Genomic DNA, 18,791 nt, shown 5'->3' with positions numbered 1-18,791 from the left:
ACAATAGAATGCAAAAAAAAAACATATATGTGTGTGTGTGTGTAAAATTTACTAAAATTATGCAAGGTGAAGCTTCACTTTAGCATTCTAAAACAATAGAATGCAGGAAAAGTAAAACATGTCACGATGTGAAATGAAAGGTAAGTCTCCATCATGCACTGAAAACAATGAAAGTCTCCCTAACCCAACACAACGCTAAGGGTTTCTTTTAGAAAGCCAAAAATGTTTTAATAGTTGATTTGTGGATTAGAGTATGTGCTTGAACCTTTAAACTATTTGTGGGGTAAGACTCAATGCTTAATGTGATGTTTTTTGTGATGTAGAGGAGATGATAGGAGAGGATATCTAATGTTGCATGGATTTTGACATGACCCCTCAGGTAAGTGGTAAGCCAGGGTACATCAACGATGCCCCCTTGGGTAACAAGTGACTTATGGTACATCCAATGATGGTATCACAATATCATCTTGAGATAAGGGGCAAAGAAGTAGCAATTATTGACCTCTAAATGGCTTGGATTCAATTCCATTATTTGGATCGACAATTTAGAATGGAAGAGCTTGTTTTACACTTTCACGATGATGCATACAATTTTGATAAATATAATTCACTTTTAGCACCTCTATTGTGTAGACTATTTTTGGTACAGAGTAACTCGAACTTTGACCACTGTTACCTTTCTAGCAAATCGATGAGCTTTTGTTGTAACTTCTCACCATTGTCAAGGAAAAAGATGAGGCCCTCTTTGAAAATGACTTTATACATCACATGACAAAATGACATAGAAATTACAAAAAGAAAAGGGGACAATTTAATATGTATTGTCTAGGTGTACTACAATTTCATACTTAGATAACCCTTGCCCATCTCTCTCTACACATGTTTTTCCTCTAATTCACTCACTTGCATGCTCTCTCTCTCTCTCTCTCTCTCTCTAATCAACCTTCTTTAGGGCAAAGGTGCCATAGTAGGGACACCAAACTTGTGATTGCCTTGATCTCATAGTGTCTTGCACAATTTTGGTTCAAACCAATTGCAGAAGAGAGATTTGACGAAGAAGTTTTTTGCGGTAATGGTGCAACAAGTTGAATGAGGGGTAGAAGGCAGCACGAACAATGTTTTTATTGCACCAAAAGGTGAGGATGCGTGCATCACAAAAGACACTTGGACACAGGTTTGAAGTTTGAACCCTTTGGTCCTACAATCCTTAAGTCAAATGACGACTATCAAAAATTACTACTATCTTCACATCGCACATGTTTTCACCCGAGTTAATTGCCGTTCAGCATATTAAGAGGGATTCATTTTTTGTGCTTTTTTATAATTCTTCTTGATTAAAGGGCATCTCACATTTTATACATTTTTTCTTGAGTTAGGTTTTTAAAGGGCATCTCACTTTTTTTTGGTGTGGTTTCACTGCGCTGGGAAGGTAGTAAGTAGTATCCATGCACCACGCCCATTTCCTTTCACCCCGCCCGTGCTACGATGCACGCAAAATGTATTTGTACAAAATTTCAATCAGCTTTACCGCTCCAGCTACTCCCTGATTCTGCCGGGAGGACGGGGTCATGTAATACGCGCTGCTTCTTCCAGGCTCAGGCATACCTAATCTGAGCAGGATCGCTTCTTCCTGGAGAATTTGGCCCCATTGCATATCTGCAGAGCTCCGGTTCTTCACTGTTTGCGTATCTCACACCCTCCTTTGCCATTCGCTTGCTTGGTTTGCAGACAATTACCATGCTTTCAGCTTGATTATCTGCAAAGCTCTGGTTCTCTCTCATTATGATGGGACCAGAGGGAAGCAATACTGAAAGTGGAAGCCTTTTCCCATTGACAGACGGGATGGAAAGCCTTGTTCTCGATGAGCCTGCCCTTCTCACACGCACATCCAACAGTGATCACGAAAGCACCACGCCAGAGAATTTATCAGGCTCTGTTATGGATCCACTTTCTGCCCTGAAAGATGAAACAGATCCTGTCGAAGAAACCTATCGAATGTCATTTTCAAGAAGCTCTAACTCAAGGAACAGAGATGACGTCTTTGTAGAGCCACCCTCCTATGCAGATGCAATCTTTACACCGTATTCTGGTGAAATTGCTGCTGGCAATGGCAGCTCAAGAGATTTTGGAAGCTCTTTGCCAAGGCTACCGTCATCATCTTCATTTTCAGACTACCTTTCCATCACAGTTTCTCAACCCCAGAAAGTTCAAGACAACACAAGTTCCTCAATTATTCCTGGGAGCAACACATATATCACCTATCTTATAGCCACTCAGACAAATATCCCTCAATATGAGGGTCGCGACTTTACTGTGCGCAGACGCTTTCGTGATGTTGTGACCCTTGCAGATAGATTGGCCGAAGCTTACCGAGGCTATTTCATACCAGCCCGTCCAGACAAGAGCATTGTGGAGAGCCAGGTCATGCAAAAGCAGGAGTTCATTGAACAGAGGAGGGCAGCAATTGAAAAATATCTATGCAGATTAGCAAATCATCCAGTTCTTAGAATGAGTGATGAGCTGAGGCTGTTTTTGCAATCACAAGGGAAATTGCCTTTGGTTCCGACAACAGATATTGCATCAAGAATGCTTGATGGGGCTGCCAATCTTCCACGCCAGTTGTTTGGAGAGGGGAGCATAGTAATGGCACCGGAGGATGTTGCTCAACCTGCAAAAGGAGGCAGGGATCTTGTGCGTTTATTTAAAGAGTTGAAGCAGTCTGTCACAATCGAGTGGGGTGGAGTTAAGCCGGCTGTAACAGAGGAAGATAAGGAGTTTATAGAAAGGAAAGAAAAATTGGAAGATTTGGAACATTGTTTGAACGAGGCATCTCAGAAAGTAAGCTTGCTTTTGCTGAATTTGCTGGCCTGTTTGTCTTCTCTGGTCTTTTTGGTCACCTCAGAAAGCAAGCTTGCTTTTGCTGAATTTTCTGGCCTGTTTGTATTTTCTGGTCTTTTTTAGCACTAAAGGAAAAGATCGTAGTGTGAGGGTTTTCCTTGATTGTTGGAAATTGATGTGCAGGCAGAGGTTCTTGTAACAGCACAGCAAGATGTGAGTGAAATTATGGGAGAGCTTGGCTTAACGTTTACAAAGCTGGCAAAATTTGAGAGTGAAGAAGCTGTGTTGAACACACAGAGAGCTCATGCTGCAGATGCGAAGCGGCTAGCTACAGCTGCTGTGCAAGCAAGTCGATTTTATCGCGAGGCAAATGCACAGTCTGTGAGACATTTGGTAAGTCAGGTTCAATCAAAATAGTTAGAGCGATCAACATCTTCATGTTACCATGTTGCTTTTTACAGGATAAATTGCATGGGATTACTCAGCATCTTGATTTAACCGTATTGCTTTTTATAGGATCGATTGCACGAGAACCTTAGCCTAATGCAATCCATCAATACAGCTTTCAAGGATCGGTCAACGGCTTTGCTCACTGTGCAAACATTGATTAGTGAAGTTACTGCTTTGAATGCGAAGATTGAAAAGCTTAAGGTAGCCTCTTCAAAAGTCTTCGGAGGGGATAAGTCAAGAGATCGCAAGATAGAGGAGTCAAAAGAAGCTCTTGTAACCATGGAGGAATCACGAGATAGTGCTACAAGAGAATACAACCGGATCAAGGTGATTTTTTCCATCTTTTTTATGGCATGCATCTGTTGATGAGGTCAAAGAGCTGTATTTAAGAAAAAAGAGAGAGACGTCTTGGAAGGAATGCACTTGTTTGTGACTCTGTACCATGTTGACAGAAACTTGGAAACAAAGACGGTAACACGGAAACGGAAACAACAATTTCAAGGGGGACAAATAGATGGGTGGTTATCGTAAGATTCCATTAGGGTAGTTTTCACAGGATAACATTAAGGTAGAGATATTTTGAGCTTAAGTTGAGCCTTTTGTCAGGTGCAGCGGAAGGGTTTAAGGATTTTAGCTGAGATCTAGTTCCTCGCACAAACACAAGGCTACTTTACTTTACTTGAGATAACTGAACTGAACTGAACACACAATAAGAGAGAGAGAGAGAGAGAGAGAGAGAGAGAGAGAGAGAGAGAGAGAGAGAGAGCGCATGTCGGGTCCCAACCACCCTCAAGGGCCCTCTTGCTTTGATGCCAGAGCTGTCAAAGGTGGCAGCGGGAAGATTCATGAAGACAAGAACTGGCTCGCAATCCGGTGGACACCTTGACTTCAATCTAGAACATGTGCCATGCCACATCAAGGTGGAACCAAACGTAAAATACTGTACGTATTCGGTACGTAAGGTACGCAGTCCTGTATGGATTGAGGTTTAAGGTAAGTAAAAATATGCACTATTGGTAAAAAACCCTTAAAAATTAGGAAAAACATTTGAAATTTCACAAAAGAAGCCCACAAATATATAAACTATCAATCTATATGGCTAAATGAAAAGGCCTACCTGCATTAAACATCAATCAAGTGACCTACCATGGTCCATATACGAACATGGGACACAATACCCGATTTCAGTAATAGTATGACAGACTCGATACCATAATCTCAAAAGCAACATAGCATTGTAAGGTAAGAGACAATGTACATCAATGATCATACAAGGGTGAAGATCCAAAGATTGACTAATGATGATCAAAATACTGCAAATACAAAACTCAACACTACAATCATCCCGGCATGAAAATGGCATATCAATCATGACCAATGAGAATGACATAGCAATCATGACCAATGTCTGATGCCAACTACAAAAGCTCATAAACTAGCAAGGTGCAAATGCCAAAAGTTAAAACTAATACATAGCATGAATAATACTAGAAAAAACCCAATGGAGTCCTCAGTCAAGAGACTCAAGTCTCTCTCTCCCAAGACAACTAGCTTAGAACTCATCATCGGATGAAGATGAGCTCTCTGCAGAGGAGAGAATGTCTCCATGTGACAAGACATTGCCCTCGTCGTCGTACTCTGGCTCCACAACCATAGACACCTGTGGCTGCTCTGCAACATCCTCAAGATCCTCCTCCTCTGTGGCGTGAATGAGACGAACCGCCTCATTTGCACGTACTTGTGCTTTGCGGACAGGAAGCTTTCCTTTGCGAATGCTCTCACGTCGTGCAATATCTGGATCTGGAGCTCGCTCTTGGAGTGGAATGTTGTATGCCCGTGCTCGCGATCTGGTCACTCGTCGATCCACACTCTCCAACTCTCTATGAAGTAGTCGAAGAATCTCCTCCTGCTCATCTCTCGTCTGCTGCTCAATGTTCTCTATGGTGGAATCAGGCACCATCTTAACCTGCGTGGGATCTACCTGCTCATAGAAAAAACCGAACGTACATTACAAAGAGTTCGATCATATCATCATAAGTAAAATCGACGAGTTAACAAAACCACATATTTAATATTACCTGCTTTGGTGTCCCCAAAGCATGGTAGGCTCGCACAAGCTTCATGTTGGCTCTACAGTAAACCAACCTCTCTAGTTGCGCAGTGCTTAGCCTATTGCGTATTTTGGTGTGGATCAATGAGTAGGCACTCCAGTTGCGCTCACAAGCACCCACAGAGCAATCCTTCAATTGGGAAATTACAATGATTTAGGGTTTAGTATTTACCTGCAAAAGTGGCAATGGTTTAGGTTTCGTATTTACCTGCGAAAGTAGGCGTAATGCAAGATCCTCCTGTCTCAATGCCACAGGCCGCACAAAGGAAGGACCTAAGCTGTTGATGAAGCTCGTCATCTCAGCATCAATCTCCAGTTGTGTGTCCTCGTCATACCTCAACGAGATGTATGAATCGCGTAGTGCAAGCAAATCTCTATCATGGAATAGTTCTGGCTTTTTGTAGAGAGGATGGAGACATGCAACCATTCCATGTATAGGACGGCTCATGAACGTCCACCGACTCTCCACAATAGCCAGTATGTCATCTCGTCTGCACACATCCATCAAAAAAGAAGCATCTCAGTGTAGCAGGTCCGAGCTATCTAAAAAAAAACAATTGCCAACAATTGTCAATGATGCAATCAAGGAAACATACCGCTGCTGAGACAAAGAAGGACACTCTCTAATGTGGCTCTTCATCTGCAAGAATAGATGGTAAACCAGCCCTAGTGTGGACCCCTCCATATCCGTGACACGCAGCAACACGTGAACAGGCTGCAAAGCCACTGTGAGAGACTGCACCTCTGTCCAAAAGCTCTCATCAAGAACACGCCTCTGGATGTACTTAGTGTTCTCCTGCTCGGAATTGTGCATGTCTCTCCATTTGGGATCCACCACTGTTTGCATCAGGGAATCCCTTAGCTTGAAGAGCCTATGGAGCACCAAATACATATAGGAAAACTTGGTTTTTGAAGGCCGTACCATATCCAACTGGCTGTGGCTCCTAAAGATGGCAAGTGCTTGGTGCTTCTTGCGGAAGAAAGTGGTGATCTTTGTTGCATCAGACACAATAGGCAGCACCCAAGGGAGTTTCCCTATCCCCTCCATGAGTAAATCAAGGCAATGTGCAGCACAGGGGGTCCAAACTATGGATGGAAACTGTGCTGAAATCAAGTCACCCATTGCTTTGCAATTTGATGCATTATCAGTGACAACCTGTACCACATTCTCTGCGCCAACGTCTCTAATGGCCTGCCGAATGTGCGTGTAAATGAACTGACCTGTGATATGTTCCCCTGCCTTCCCTGCATCCACGGCTCGCAAAAAATATGTGCCAAGGCAAGATGACACAAGAATGTTGATGATGTGTCGTCGACGTATGTCACTCCAACCATCTGAAATGATTGTGCACCCAAATTGTTTCCATCCTGCCTTCACTGGAACCAAAGCCCTGTCAATCAAAGCCTTTTGCTCATCAAGCATTGTCGTGCGCATTTTCTTGTACTCTAAGCCAGTCCATGTATCTGTGGGACCAAATTGAGCAATAGCCTTCACCATCCTTTTCCATTGGTCAGTCCTCAATACATTGAAGGAGATGTTGCACTCAATAAGAGTGCGAGCAATCTCCATCTCCGCCACCTTTTGTCGCTCCTTGATCCAAGATTGAGTATGCACACGCGAGGGCAAGGTGGTCTGCCTAGGCCCTGTGACATCCTCCGTATCATTAACATCCTCAGAAAACACATCCTCAACATCTTGCATGACACGAGCCCTCTTCCTGTTAGACTGAGCCTGTGCACTAGGTTCACTACTTCCCACCGTTTGATCTTGAGTGTCCGTCTCCCCAAGGTCTCCGAGAAGGGCATCATGAAGAGCATCTTGTGTAGATTGTTTTCCCCTACCTTTGTTTACTCCTGCCATTGTTGGAAATTTTTCTGCAATCAGTTGATCTTTTACAGCAGGCGGCACCTTCTTGCATGCTCCACAATTGGCTGTACATCCTATTGCCGTCAAGTGTCTAACGACACGAGTGACCGTATTGGTCTTCTGCATCCCACAATACTTGCATTGCCAACGTCGTGTACCTGATCCGGATTGCCCTGGAGTCTTCACAATCTCAATGACATTAGTGTGAATGTTCCAGAGGGGGTTGGCTTCGCGAGGCATGGTGTTTTCTTTGCAAGAAAGGCGCTCACAGACCTGCTCTACACTTGCTCTGCACCTGCTCTGCAACTTTTACAGAAGCGCACACTCTCTGTAAAGAGCTTTACTGAAAAAATAAAACGCTACCCTATCGCTGCAACGGATGCCACACGCGCAGGCCAAATTTTTTTTAAAAAAATACTGCACTGTATGGATGCAATCCGTACGGTACGGATCCGTATTGTACGGACGTACCGTACGGATTGCATCCGTACGTACGTACGGTACTACCTTGTGCCACATACATGAACAAGGCACTTGTGGAGAGAGAGAGAGAGAGAGAGAGAGAGAGAGAGAGAGAGAGAGAGAAGAGAGAGAGCTTTTTAACGTCTTATGTGAGGCCGAAGTCGGCCTATGAGACAAATCAAGTATACATGTGTGTATATCTTCTGTCTATATCTTCTGTCTATCGGAAAGACAAAATAGTTCAGACTGGTACAAAATAAAAGAAAGGACGTCTGGTGGGTGATGAGATCTATGGGGGTGGGTGAAGCTCTAGTACTAGGGATATGTGCATGTCTATGTTGAGGGTAGTACAACCATGCAAATGCACCAATCTAGCTAGCTCCATCCTGTGCTAATGGGGGGGGTGTAAAATGTAGTACATGGGAGGGTCGGGAGCAAGGGATGCCCTGATGAATGCCTCTAGTGAGCCACCATGTGGGCTTGTGTCTCCTCAGCAGCTCGATGTGCTCGAGTTTGGATCTCCTCAATCTGTGTGCGGCGGAGTCGTGGGGCCTGGCCTCTGGTAGCCTGCGAGCGTTGTCAGGCCTAGCTCGCCGACGCCTGTTGAAGGGTCACTCCCCTCGGTGGGTCTGGGAGTGGAAGGGGTGTAGCTCTCTGAAAGAAATCTGTAAGCTTTGACCCCCCCCTCCCCCTGGGTCTCTGTAGGTGGTTGCAGAAGTGTGTCCCTTAGCCTCTGTATCTCTAGTAAGTAGCGCCTCTGTATCTCGAGAGTGCATGATATCTCAGAAGGTAGGTTGCCCTCTGATTAGGGCTCGTATCGGCCTCTGATATCAGCATAAGCTCTGCATCTACAAACAAAATGCTCCTCGCTCTCCACTTCCTCTCTGCATACTCTACACTCTCTCCTCCACGAGAATGTCATGAGCTCGCCCCACCTCGATCTCTAGTCTGTGTGATGACACTCCGAGGTGACCAATCCAATTGCCACCTGTGAGTTGTGTGGCATGCAGGTGTCCATATAGTGTGGTCGTTGTATGAACCCGTCCTCCAGTATGGTAAGAAAATGGTATCTGTAGTGTGACATCTTCCACCGGAGGGGAGATGTGATCCAAGTTTGTCTGATATAGAGCTGCTAGAGATCCTGTCGGATCACTATGTTTCTCTCTTTACATGACAGATGAAGCTGGGGGAGTCGGGGTTGTACTGGAAAGGTGGCAAACTCTCCAGATCAAGGTTGTGTGCTCCGAACCATGTTCTAATCTAGGTGTACCATGCTCTGTCGTATCCACCCTTTGATATCTGTATAGCTGACTTGTGTGAGTGTCGATTGGGAGCTCTCTTATTCTTTGGATGAAGTAGATTGTTTGGAAAGTGCCTCCACTATCATGGGGGGGGGGCTCTGCCTTGATGATGTCCGGCGGCACTATGTGCTTGCCTTGAAACAGGCGAGAAATCATATAGATATGTGGTGTCTCAATCCGTGCCTATTGGCTATCTGTCAATCCGGGTGTCCACACTGCTGCCGCATACATCATGGCTGGAGTGATAATGCGTCGAATAGCCACCCTTTGTGCGGGGCTCGTGAAGGTGTGCCTGATGGCATCTCTGCTCTAGCATTGCCAGTGCCGCATTTCCTCTGGTGAATCTGTTAGTGGCGGCCTGTGCCATGGAGAAGTGCCCCTGTTGGCTGGTGAATGCGACTCCCAGGTAGATGTAGGAGGTGACCACCTCTACTTGTCTTCTTGCTATTGTAAATGTGATTGCTCGTCGAATTGCTTTGGGAGGTGTGAAAGATCATGATCTTGGTTTTCCCAAGATTCACTGTGAGTCCCGTGTCTGTACAAATGTGAGGATTAGTGGTGCTAATCCTATAATTAAGACTTAAGACTTCATACTTAAGATCAAACTAAGACTCAAGAGACTGAATGTGTGTTTGATTGATTGAATGAATGCTTTAAAACTGAGTACAATAGGCTCCTTATATAGAGATGAAGAGACACTAATGAAAAGACACTTCTCATGGTGAAGAGACGCGACTTTAGACGTAAAGACACATCCTTTCGGGGAAGAGCTGCAACCATTGGACGAAGAGTCGCAACCGTAGAGCGAGGGGGTGTGACCAGTCATCGAAGGAGACGAAGAGGCATGTCTCTTGAGCGAAGGATCGTGATCATCCAAGTGTAGGGGTTCTCTTTGGCATGGCACTTTGCGTATCTGCAACTAGGAGTAGATGTAATACTGTAATATAGTCACAATCGTGATATTCCCTCCCATTTAAAATGAGAGCCTCGGTTAAAGGAACGACTTCTGATGTTGATATAATTTTGGAAAAGCATTGAATCTTCGAAAATCTTCCGTCTTTGAGTTATCTCAAACCATTGTTTTGAACCTTTGCTTCTTGCAAAACCTTTTTGCTTTGACTGCTAAATCCCATGTCATTGCATTATTCAAAGACTTTTTTGAGGAATCTGGCATAATTAGGTTGACTGCAACAAGAGATTGATCTTCAAAATCCTTCATGTGACGTAAGATTTCTGGTTCAAAATCTTTCAATAACTGTGAAATATTTGGTGAAGAAGAAATCTTCTTCTTCAGATGGGGTAACTTCAACTTTATGAATCACTGGAGAGGATTTTGGATTGAGACTGTAATCATCTTTCAATAATGAATCCCAAAATTCTTTAGAATCATCTTCAAAAATTGCCACTTTATGACTTGTAATGGGCATATCATCATCCAGCAACGAATCAAAGAAAGCATAATCATCTTCTGACTCACAATCTGCAACTATGTCCTTATCTTTGTCTGGCAACGAAGTGTCACGTGGAAAAACTTTTTGCTTGAAATCATCTTCGTCTTCCTTAATTGATTCAAGAGAAGTTAATGAATTCAAAAATTCATCAATTATAATTTTTGCATTTGCATTGGAGATCATATTCGTTTCATAATCCACTGTATCATGCCGTTTGACTTGTACACGTGAGGCTTGAATCACTCGTTCCGTATGATAAAGCCCGTGTAAAATCAATTCACGTCCATCTTTGAACAAGTTGATAGTATGTCCTCGAAAGCTAATAGCTGGATCTTATTGGAATAACCAATGTTGACCAAGAATCATGTCATAGTAAGATAAAGGCATGACTTTGAAATCCAGTTGATCTGCATAATTTTGATTATCGAACTGCAACAGTCGAACCGTCTCATCACAAGTTAAAATTGATCCATCTTCTAATTCCACATCATATAAGTGAGATGTCTTCTGAGTTGGTAGGCCAAGCTGTTGAACTATCTGAGTGCTGACGAAAGTATTAGAGCATCCGCTATCCACCAAAATGTTGATGGAGTGATCATTGAGAGTTCCAATGTAAGGTGCAACAGAAGTGAATGTTGAACTTAGCTCAAGATGAGTGCTCCGAATTGTGCTCAAGGTTCCTTTTTACTTAGGGAAGGGAGAGCCTTCCGCGCTTTAATGAGAGAGTGCAAGTGATCACAAACAAAGTGAATAGACACTGTGCGTGAAGGTGCTAAGATGAGAGATAGAGAGAGAAGAGAATACGACACTAGAGACGTAAAACCCTCCTCCAAGGGCCCCACTCTCGATGGCGATAGTGGTCTACTATTGATTGCACAATCTGATACAATGGTTGATGCAAGGAGTCTAATGGCTGCGATGTCGAGGTCGACGGTGTGGACGACGATGACGAATCTGATGCTGGAAATTGAATGCTTCAACTGGTTCTGATTGGACTGTTCTTTCTTGCTTGGAATCACTAGATCTACTATCCTTCTATCTGCTGGTCCTTCTAGCCAAAAACGTTAGATGTTCATGGCTGGAAAACGCTGGTATCGGGTGGCAAGACGGGCACCACGTGCTAATAGAAAAGAACAGATTGAACAGACTTTTAGCACTTCATTAACAATTGAACTGAAAGAGAGAGAGACGACACGTGACACGGAGTGGCGGAATTCCACCCCAGAGAGTATTGGCCCCAAACCTTGGCGCCCCTTTCGGTATTTCTTTATATTGCATCAACACAGTACAAGCCGGTACTAGAGACTCTGCTCTGCACCTTTGCCAGGAAGCATGCGAGAGAATGAGCCCTAGTCTCATATTTAAAGGCCCTTGGCCTAAAAGCAGCTTACAGTAAAAAGCCTTCAAACTTAAAAGCATCTGGTCCAAAAGCAAAGCCAAAAAGCTGCCAACGTAAATCACGAAAATCCGTACAGCCTGCCACGTCATCAGCAAGCGCAAAACGCGGAAATCTGTACGGCCTGCCATGTCATCATGTCAGCTCAATTTTCAAAAATCTGCCACGTCATCAGTTTTTGCGTGTGTGCGGATCTTGCTTTATTTTAATCCTTTATGTCACTTGGGGCCCCATCGGACGGGGTCCCCATAAGTTGGTAGGACTTCTTCTGTCACTCGTTCTTCTTAGGGTTTAGGCCCCTCGGCCAGCATTTGTAAGTTGTCTCCATTCTTTAGGCTTTGACACGTCAGTAGTTTGTTACATTGTTCTTGCTGAGAAGGTTCTCCAGAGGCCTACTGCACTGAGTGCTTGATGCTCTCCTTCTTCTTTTGCCAGATAGTGCTAGCCCTAGGTTGCTTATATATTATCTTAGCAAAATTGCTCTGTCTAGTTTCCAACAAAAGTCACCTAATAAATAAGTGAAAAATGTCAAAAATAGGGAAAATAGGTTTTAATGCACTGGAAAATTCCCTTGATCGATTTTGATGGATTCTGATGGAAATGCTTATGATCATGCTGTGTCCAATTGGAGGATATGCATCTACTCTATGTGTCTGGTCATGCACGGTCTGCGAACAGACTCACAAAAGTGTCATATCACTTCCTATCCTAGACTGACTTGACTGAGTGAACCTTGGTCATGCTGTAGCCTGTCCACAGACACATAGGGTTGGATGTGTCACGTGACATCCCCCCCTTTTCAAAGTGAGGTACTAGTACCGAACTGTATGGCGTCGAGGGAGATCGCCAACAACATCCGGAATCCTGGAAAGGACTCTTCGTCGGCTCACTCTGATGCATGGGTCATGCGATACTTGAACTTCATAAAGATCTGCAACGCTTGCTTCTTTGGGCCGCGCCGAAAGCGACACAAAGTCTGCTGTGGCTCCTTCAATGCTTCAACTTCGTCTAGAGTAATGCTTCTTCCTTCTTCAAGAATCTCCATGGCTGAAATTTCCTGAAACCACTTCCAACACAAAAACATGAACATACCCATTCCATGTAAAGTGAATGGAAAAAATCTCATCTTCCTCAAAGACTGTTCATGCAATGTAGATGAACAAATTGACGGAATGTCAAACGGTTCACCACACACACGCAAACATTGAGATCGAATCTTGTCTTTCTGATCTAAATCAATCAACTGTGGCAATTCACAACGGAAATGTCCATGCTTGGTGCTCATACTTTCTTGTGCTTTTTCCACAACTGTGTCGTGCCAAGGAAGAGACATGGAATGTGACTTCCTTGAATGCATACTTTTCAGCTTTTCATGAATAATCCACATACATCCGTGCTCATTCATAAGTGAAACGTGCTCAACGTACAATATGTCATGCTTAGGAAAAGGGATCACATAAAGACGCTGACTAAAATACAGGAAACGATCACGAATGAAACACTCGAACAATGCGTACTGACGAATCATTCGAACACATAGTACTTCCTGTAAGGGTTCTTTGGACCTAGGCTCGAGAGTCCAGATCTGTTCTTCGGGATTGATCGAATTTGCAATGAGGTTAGCTTCACTAGACAAAGTATCAACTAACACATCATCCTTGTGAACAATCACATCATCGTCATGCAAATCATCATGCTTGTCATTGGCATCCAAATCATTATGCTTATCATCATGCAAATCCTGCAAAGAAGAGACTGAGAGAGTCTCCTCCTTCTGAATCCTTTTAATCTTCGCCTACACATTAGAAATGAGAGATGGAGAATGAACAACTTGCTCTCTACGAATGACAATGGGAGAGTCACTTTTGGCATTGAAAGTGAATGTATTTTCCGCCCAATCAATGAGAGGGTTATGCTCACGAAACCATTGAATGCCCAAAATCATATCACATCTTGAAAGAGGAGACAAGGAAGGGGATTCTGTGGATTCTTTAGATTCATTCGATTCAAGCTTAGGACATGTTCTTTTTATGTGACCCTTAACGTGACAATGAATACAACGACCTTCCTTAGAATAAGTGCTTTGCTCTTCCGACGTGATGTATCCTCCTAAAATTCCTTGTGCTACCTTTTCATATGGAGTGAGCTTAGGTTTAGCAATGTGTTAGCCTTACCCTTAGGTTCATTTTGAGAGTTCTTTTTTGAGAGACTATTGGAAGATTGGTTAGAAGAGTTACCGTTCTTACGGTTCTTACCATTCTTACCGTTCTGAGGAGTTTGAGAAGTACTTGTGGAAGTCTTGTTTTCCTTAGGCTTTCCCTTGTTGTGCTTCATCTTCTGCGCGAGAGCAATCGCTACCGCCTTGTTGAGATTGATTGGATCAAGCACCTCCACATCAAACTTGATATACTCGTCCAATCCATAAAGGAATACCTCCTTGCGCTCCGCATCCGATTTGCATAATTGAGTGCCGAGCTGCAAAACACGATTAGAGAAAGACATAACTGACATACCATTTTGCTTGAGAGCGCGCCAATTGTCCTTCCATCGTGCAAGGTATTGAGGTGGCATAAACCGCGCCTTGAGCTTGTCTTGGAAATCGGCCCAATTGAATGAAAGGGACGTAAATTTGTCGGCTTCCTCTAGGTGCGCGGCTAACTGTGCCTCTTGCCATGCGTGGTACCGATTGATGGCATCATCGGCAAGGTACATAACTGCCGTCAAAACTTCGCTATTTCCTGTCTTCTTAGTTGTCGCAAAATAAGCATTAAATTGATGCAACCAAGAATGAATAACCGTAGCATCCATCTTACCATCATACTTACCGAGCTGGATCTTCTGTGTGACTCGGTTGTTGGAGTCCGATTCTCGGCTTGCGCCACTTGATGAACTAACAACATCTTTGGCTGGCTCGGACTTCGAGGCGAGAACATGTCGTACCAACTCTTGCATGTGTCGCTCACTCTGTGCCGCACGCTCTACCTGTCTTACTTCAGCCGCCAAACGATTCGCTTCTTGTTGTGCGATCATGTCCAGCATTGTCTTGATCAAAGCCTCCATAGGATTTGGTACAATCCGTGGCGTAGATGGGGAAGGGGGAGGGTCGGGAAAACCTAATGGTGGGAAAAACTCTTCTTCGCCACTCCCATGCTCACCACCTCCATGTGAAGTATCCATTCCGCTTCGGGTGATGACCATACACTGTGATCTTGGTTCTTAAGTTCACAAGGAACTTGGGTTCTTGTGGGTCTTGGGTTCTTGGGGTCTTGGGTTCTTGGGGGTCTTGAGTTCTTGAGGGTCGTGAGGTTCTTCTTTCGCTTGCAATTTGTGCTAGAGAAGGATCTTCTCTTCACCCGAGTTCTGCTCTTTTCCGCGGGCGCACCCCTTGGCGGCCTTGCGGTCACACCAAGGTTGCTTTTTCCCACCTCACGTCGATTGGCCGGCTTTTAAGTGCACGGTCCGCTCTCAATGAGTGAAAAGAGGCACAAAGGGAGGTTGGACAAGCCCTTCTTTCTTGGGTTTCCTGTCACTCTTCCAAAACACGATTAGGAATCGACACACCCAAGAGGTCTTGGGTTACGTGCGACGGCAACAAGCTAAAAAAATTATGTGGTTCTTTTCTTGAGTGATACAGAACACTGCCAAAGCTCTGATACCAATGTAAGGTGCAGCGGAAGTGAATGTTGAACTTAGCTCAAGATGAGTGCTCCGAATTGTGCTCAAGGTTCTTTTTTACTTAGGGAAGGAGAGCCTTCCGCGCTTTAATGAGAGAGTGCAAGTGATCACAAACAAAGTGAATAGACACTGTGCGTGAAGGTGCTGAGATTGAGAGATAGAGAGAGAAGAGAATACGACACCAGAGACGTTGTAAAACCCTCCTCCAAGGGCCCCACTCTCGATGGCGAGAGTGGTCTACTATTGATTGCACAATTTGATACAATGGCTGATGCAAGGAGTCTAATGGCTGCGATGTTGAGGTCGACGGTGTGGACGACGATGACGAATTTAATGCTGGAAGCTGAATGCTTGAACTGGTTCTGGTCGGACTGTTCTTTCTTGCTTGGAATCACTGGATCTGCTACCCTTCTATCTACTGGTCCTTCTGGCCAAAAACGCTAGATATCCATGGCTGGAACACGCTGGTATTGGCTGGCTTTTGAAACGCTGTTTTGCTGGCTGTGTTGTTGCTGCAAATCGCCAAGGCAAGGGCTGGCAGGGCTGCTGATCTCTAGTCTTGCTGATTTTCTTAAGCGCTGAAGTGCTGGTGCAAAACGCTGAGGTTGTTGTGCCAAAAACGCTAAAGGCAGGGCTGAATCTGTGATGGAAAACAATCGCTAGGGCAGTCTGAAGTGGCCGGCTTTTACTTGCTGAAAACGCTGGCTTTTTAGGGCTGAAACCGCCAGGCTATGGGGGGATTGTTCTTGCTGAGAAGGTTCTCCAGAGGCTCGCTGCACTGAGTGCCTGATGCTCTCCTTCTTCTTCTGCCAGATAGTGCTAGCCCTAGGTTGCTTATATATTATCTTAGCAAAATTGCCCTACGTAGTTCCCAACAAAAGTCACTTAATAAATAAGTGAAAAATGTCAAAAATAGGGAAAATAGGTTTTAATGCACAGGAAAATTCCCTTGATCGATTCTAATGGGAATGCTTATGATCATGCTGTGTGCAACCGGAGGATATGCATCTACTCTACGTGTCTGGTCATGTGCGGTCTGCGAAACAGACTCACAAAAGTGCCAGATCACTTCCTATCCTAGATTGACTTGACTGACTTAACCCTGGTCATGGTAGCCTGTCCACGGGCACATAGGGTTGGATGTGTCACGTAACATCCAAGAAGGTTCAAAACTTGCTTTGAGAGGAGCTCCAAAACTGAAGAATTACATTGAGCATGCTTCATAAGAATAGTTGTATCCTCTGAGACATGAATTGTATTGACCACTGATTTTTTCTTTATCTTGATCAGAAGCTAGTTGGCTAGAATTCGATGATGTTTCCGCATTGGAATTTCTTTTCAAATTAGATGGATTTGGTTTCTTTGGGCATTGATACCATCTATGGTCACCACCGCAAATTGTACATAATCCATTCTTCTTTGAAGTTGAAGAAGCATTCACGAAGAGCCTTGCTGAGTATTGGAACATCCTGATCTTGAGAAAAATCACGTGCGATCAAGTGGAGCATTTGAATAAGATCTGTTTTGAGATTGTCGATCTTGAGAGTAGAACCTTGAAGTTGAAGAAAGCTCTGTTGCTTGCTGTTTGAACTGAGATTGTTGTTGTTGACTTCTGAAGAAGCATTTGACGAAGAGCCTTGCTGAGTATTGGAACATCCCGACCTTGAGAAAAATCACGTCCTTTACCGCGATCAAGTGGAGCATTTGAATAAGATCTGCTTTGAGATTGTCGATCGTGAGAGTAGAACCTTGAAGTTGAAGAAAGCTCTGTTGCTTGCTGTTTGAACTGAGATTGTTGTTGTTGACTTCGGCTAAAACTTTCTCTGCGGTCACACTGTGAAAAGCGAGCGCTATTTGAAGATCTGTCACCAGGGCCTATTATCGCCAAGATGTTCCACTTAGGCTATTGCAGCATCCAAGGTGGTAGGGTTGTACTTGTGCATATCGTCCTTCAGGGTTGGTTCAAGCTTGTCAATAAAACTGTGTAGTTTATTAGAGGGGCTGAGATTCTCTATCTCTAGAGTTAGTCTTTGAAACTCTGTGATGTACGGCCAACCAATCTGGCTGAGGCGGCGAAGAGAGGACCGGCATGAAAATCCGCATTGGCAAGTTCGAACGCCTTGCGAATAGCATGCCGGAATTTGTCCCAAGAAGGTGTGTGTTTACCATCAACAACCCGTCGTTGCCACCAAAGAAATGCTGTTTCCTTAAGCAGAGAACTAGCAAGTGCAACTTTTTTACTCTCGACCAAATGTGTGTTTGATAAGTAAACCTCCATTTTGAATAGCCATTGGTCTAGCATGCGCTTGTCGCGACGACCATTATAGGGCTCAAGCAGTTTAACATCAAGTTTCTTCTTTTGTGCAACATTAAAATTATTATCAAGTAATTGAAGTTCACGATACCTCATCTGTTGGATCTGGTTCGTTTTGTTCATCCACTGAAGCTTCGGAAGAAGGTGTGGAAGAAGCAGCATTAGTTGTCCGAGAAGTTGTAGGACGACTCCGAGAAGTGTTTTGCGTCTGTGTCTGATCCAAGCAAGTGTGAAGTGATGCGAGGCTTGTGGAGAGTGTGGCCATCTGCTCCTTGATAAGAGCAAGGGTGTCTTCAGATTGACCTTCTCCGTCTTGAGAATCCGGCATGTTACTTCTCAAAGAAACTCGAACATGTGAAGGAGCAGGTTTTGTCACGGGTAAATCAAGAGCAAGAACGGCCCCAGGAGTGGGTTCCGACTTTGGCAAATCGGGAATCTCAATAACTTCGGGTTTTGGAGTATCCAAAATAATTATGACTTCCGACTTTGAGCAGGAGAATTTGGAATCACGATCACTTCGTGTGTAGGGAAAGATTTCATCGACAATCTCAGCTATGTTCGAGAGATGCGGAATGGGCATTTAGGTATGGGCGTCTTGCATGACCGTGAATAGTACACAGGTAGGAGGGAGACAGGAGGCCAATGCTGGGTGAGGGGATAAGAGCAGCGTGCGGCAGTTTAAATCGCTGGCTTTTTTTGTTTTGTTTTCGGCACTTTTTTTTAATGTATAAGGGTGTTCACATAAGGTGACTATTTAGGAGATGGCCGGCCGGGCTTAATAAAACCTTTAGGTTTGATGTTAAAGGGTAGCGCTGCTGATGAAATATTGAAAAGAAACTCCAGCGAACTGAAAAATTAACGAGGAGCAGCCTTGCGTCGTTTCCGGCCAGTGCATGGAGAAAAGGGTGCGACCTTGGAGGAGGAGGT

General features: G+C 44.2%; 3 protein-coding genes across 9 annotated transcripts in view; 1 reads left to right on the top strand and 2 right to left on the bottom strand.

The window, feature by feature from the left end:
* The first annotated feature begins 1,443 nt into the window (after positions 1-1,443).
* LOC147448561 (sorting nexin 2A-like) overlaps positions 1,444-18,791 on the top strand; it is a 103,268-nt gene continuing 85,920 nt past the window's right edge. For 5 of the 7 annotated variants that reach the window (XR_015189361.1, XR_015189363.1, XR_015189362.1 and 2 more), the window contains exons 1-3: positions 1,446-2,838; positions 3,022-3,231; positions 3,355-3,615. Coding sequence is in view for 4 of the 7 variants with exons in the window: in XM_086521128.1 (XP_086377254.1) it covers positions 1,783-2,838; positions 3,022-3,231; positions 3,355-3,615 (1,527 nt within the window). In the remaining 3 variants the exon portion in view is untranslated. Of the gene's footprint in view, positions 2,839-3,021; positions 3,232-3,354; positions 3,616-4,104; positions 4,219-18,791 lie in introns of those variants that run through there. The other 2 variants (XM_086521130.1, XM_086521129.1) reach the window with 2 other exon arrangements.
* LOC147448563 (uncharacterized) lies at positions 4,358-5,274 on the bottom strand. The gene has a single exon (XM_086521132.1). The coding sequence runs from the start codon at positions 5,246-5,248 to the stop codon at positions 4,841-4,843; it is 408 nt and encodes a 135-aa protein (XP_086377258.1). The 5' UTR covers positions 5,249-5,274; the 3' UTR covers positions 4,358-4,840.
* On the bottom strand, positions 5,451-7,677 carry LOC147448562 (uncharacterized). The gene has a single exon (XM_086521131.1). It carries the CDS (start codon positions 7,503-7,505, stop codon positions 5,919-5,921), a length of 1,587 nt encoding a protein of 528 aa, XP_086377257.1. The 5' UTR covers positions 7,506-7,677; the 3' UTR covers positions 5,451-5,918.

Source organism: Adiantum capillus-veneris, chromosome 10 (assembly GCF_014529385.1).
Source record: "Adiantum capillus-veneris isolate H3 chromosome 10, ASM1452938v2, whole genome shotgun sequence".
NCBI classification, from domain to species: Eukaryota; Viridiplantae; Streptophyta; class Polypodiopsida; order Polypodiales; family Pteridaceae; genus Adiantum; species Adiantum capillus-veneris.
This window is presented reverse-complemented; position numbering and strand designations above follow the sequence as displayed.

Bases quoted from the DNA above. Each gene is read 5' to 3' on its own strand.
- LOC147448563 (XM_086521132.1), bottom strand. From the start codon at position 5,248: ATGGTGCCTGATTCCACCATAGAGAACATTGAGCAGCAGACGAGAGAT.
- LOC147448562 (XM_086521131.1), bottom strand. From the start codon at position 7,505: ATGCCTCGCGAAGCCAACCCCCTCTGGAACATTCACACTAATGTCATT.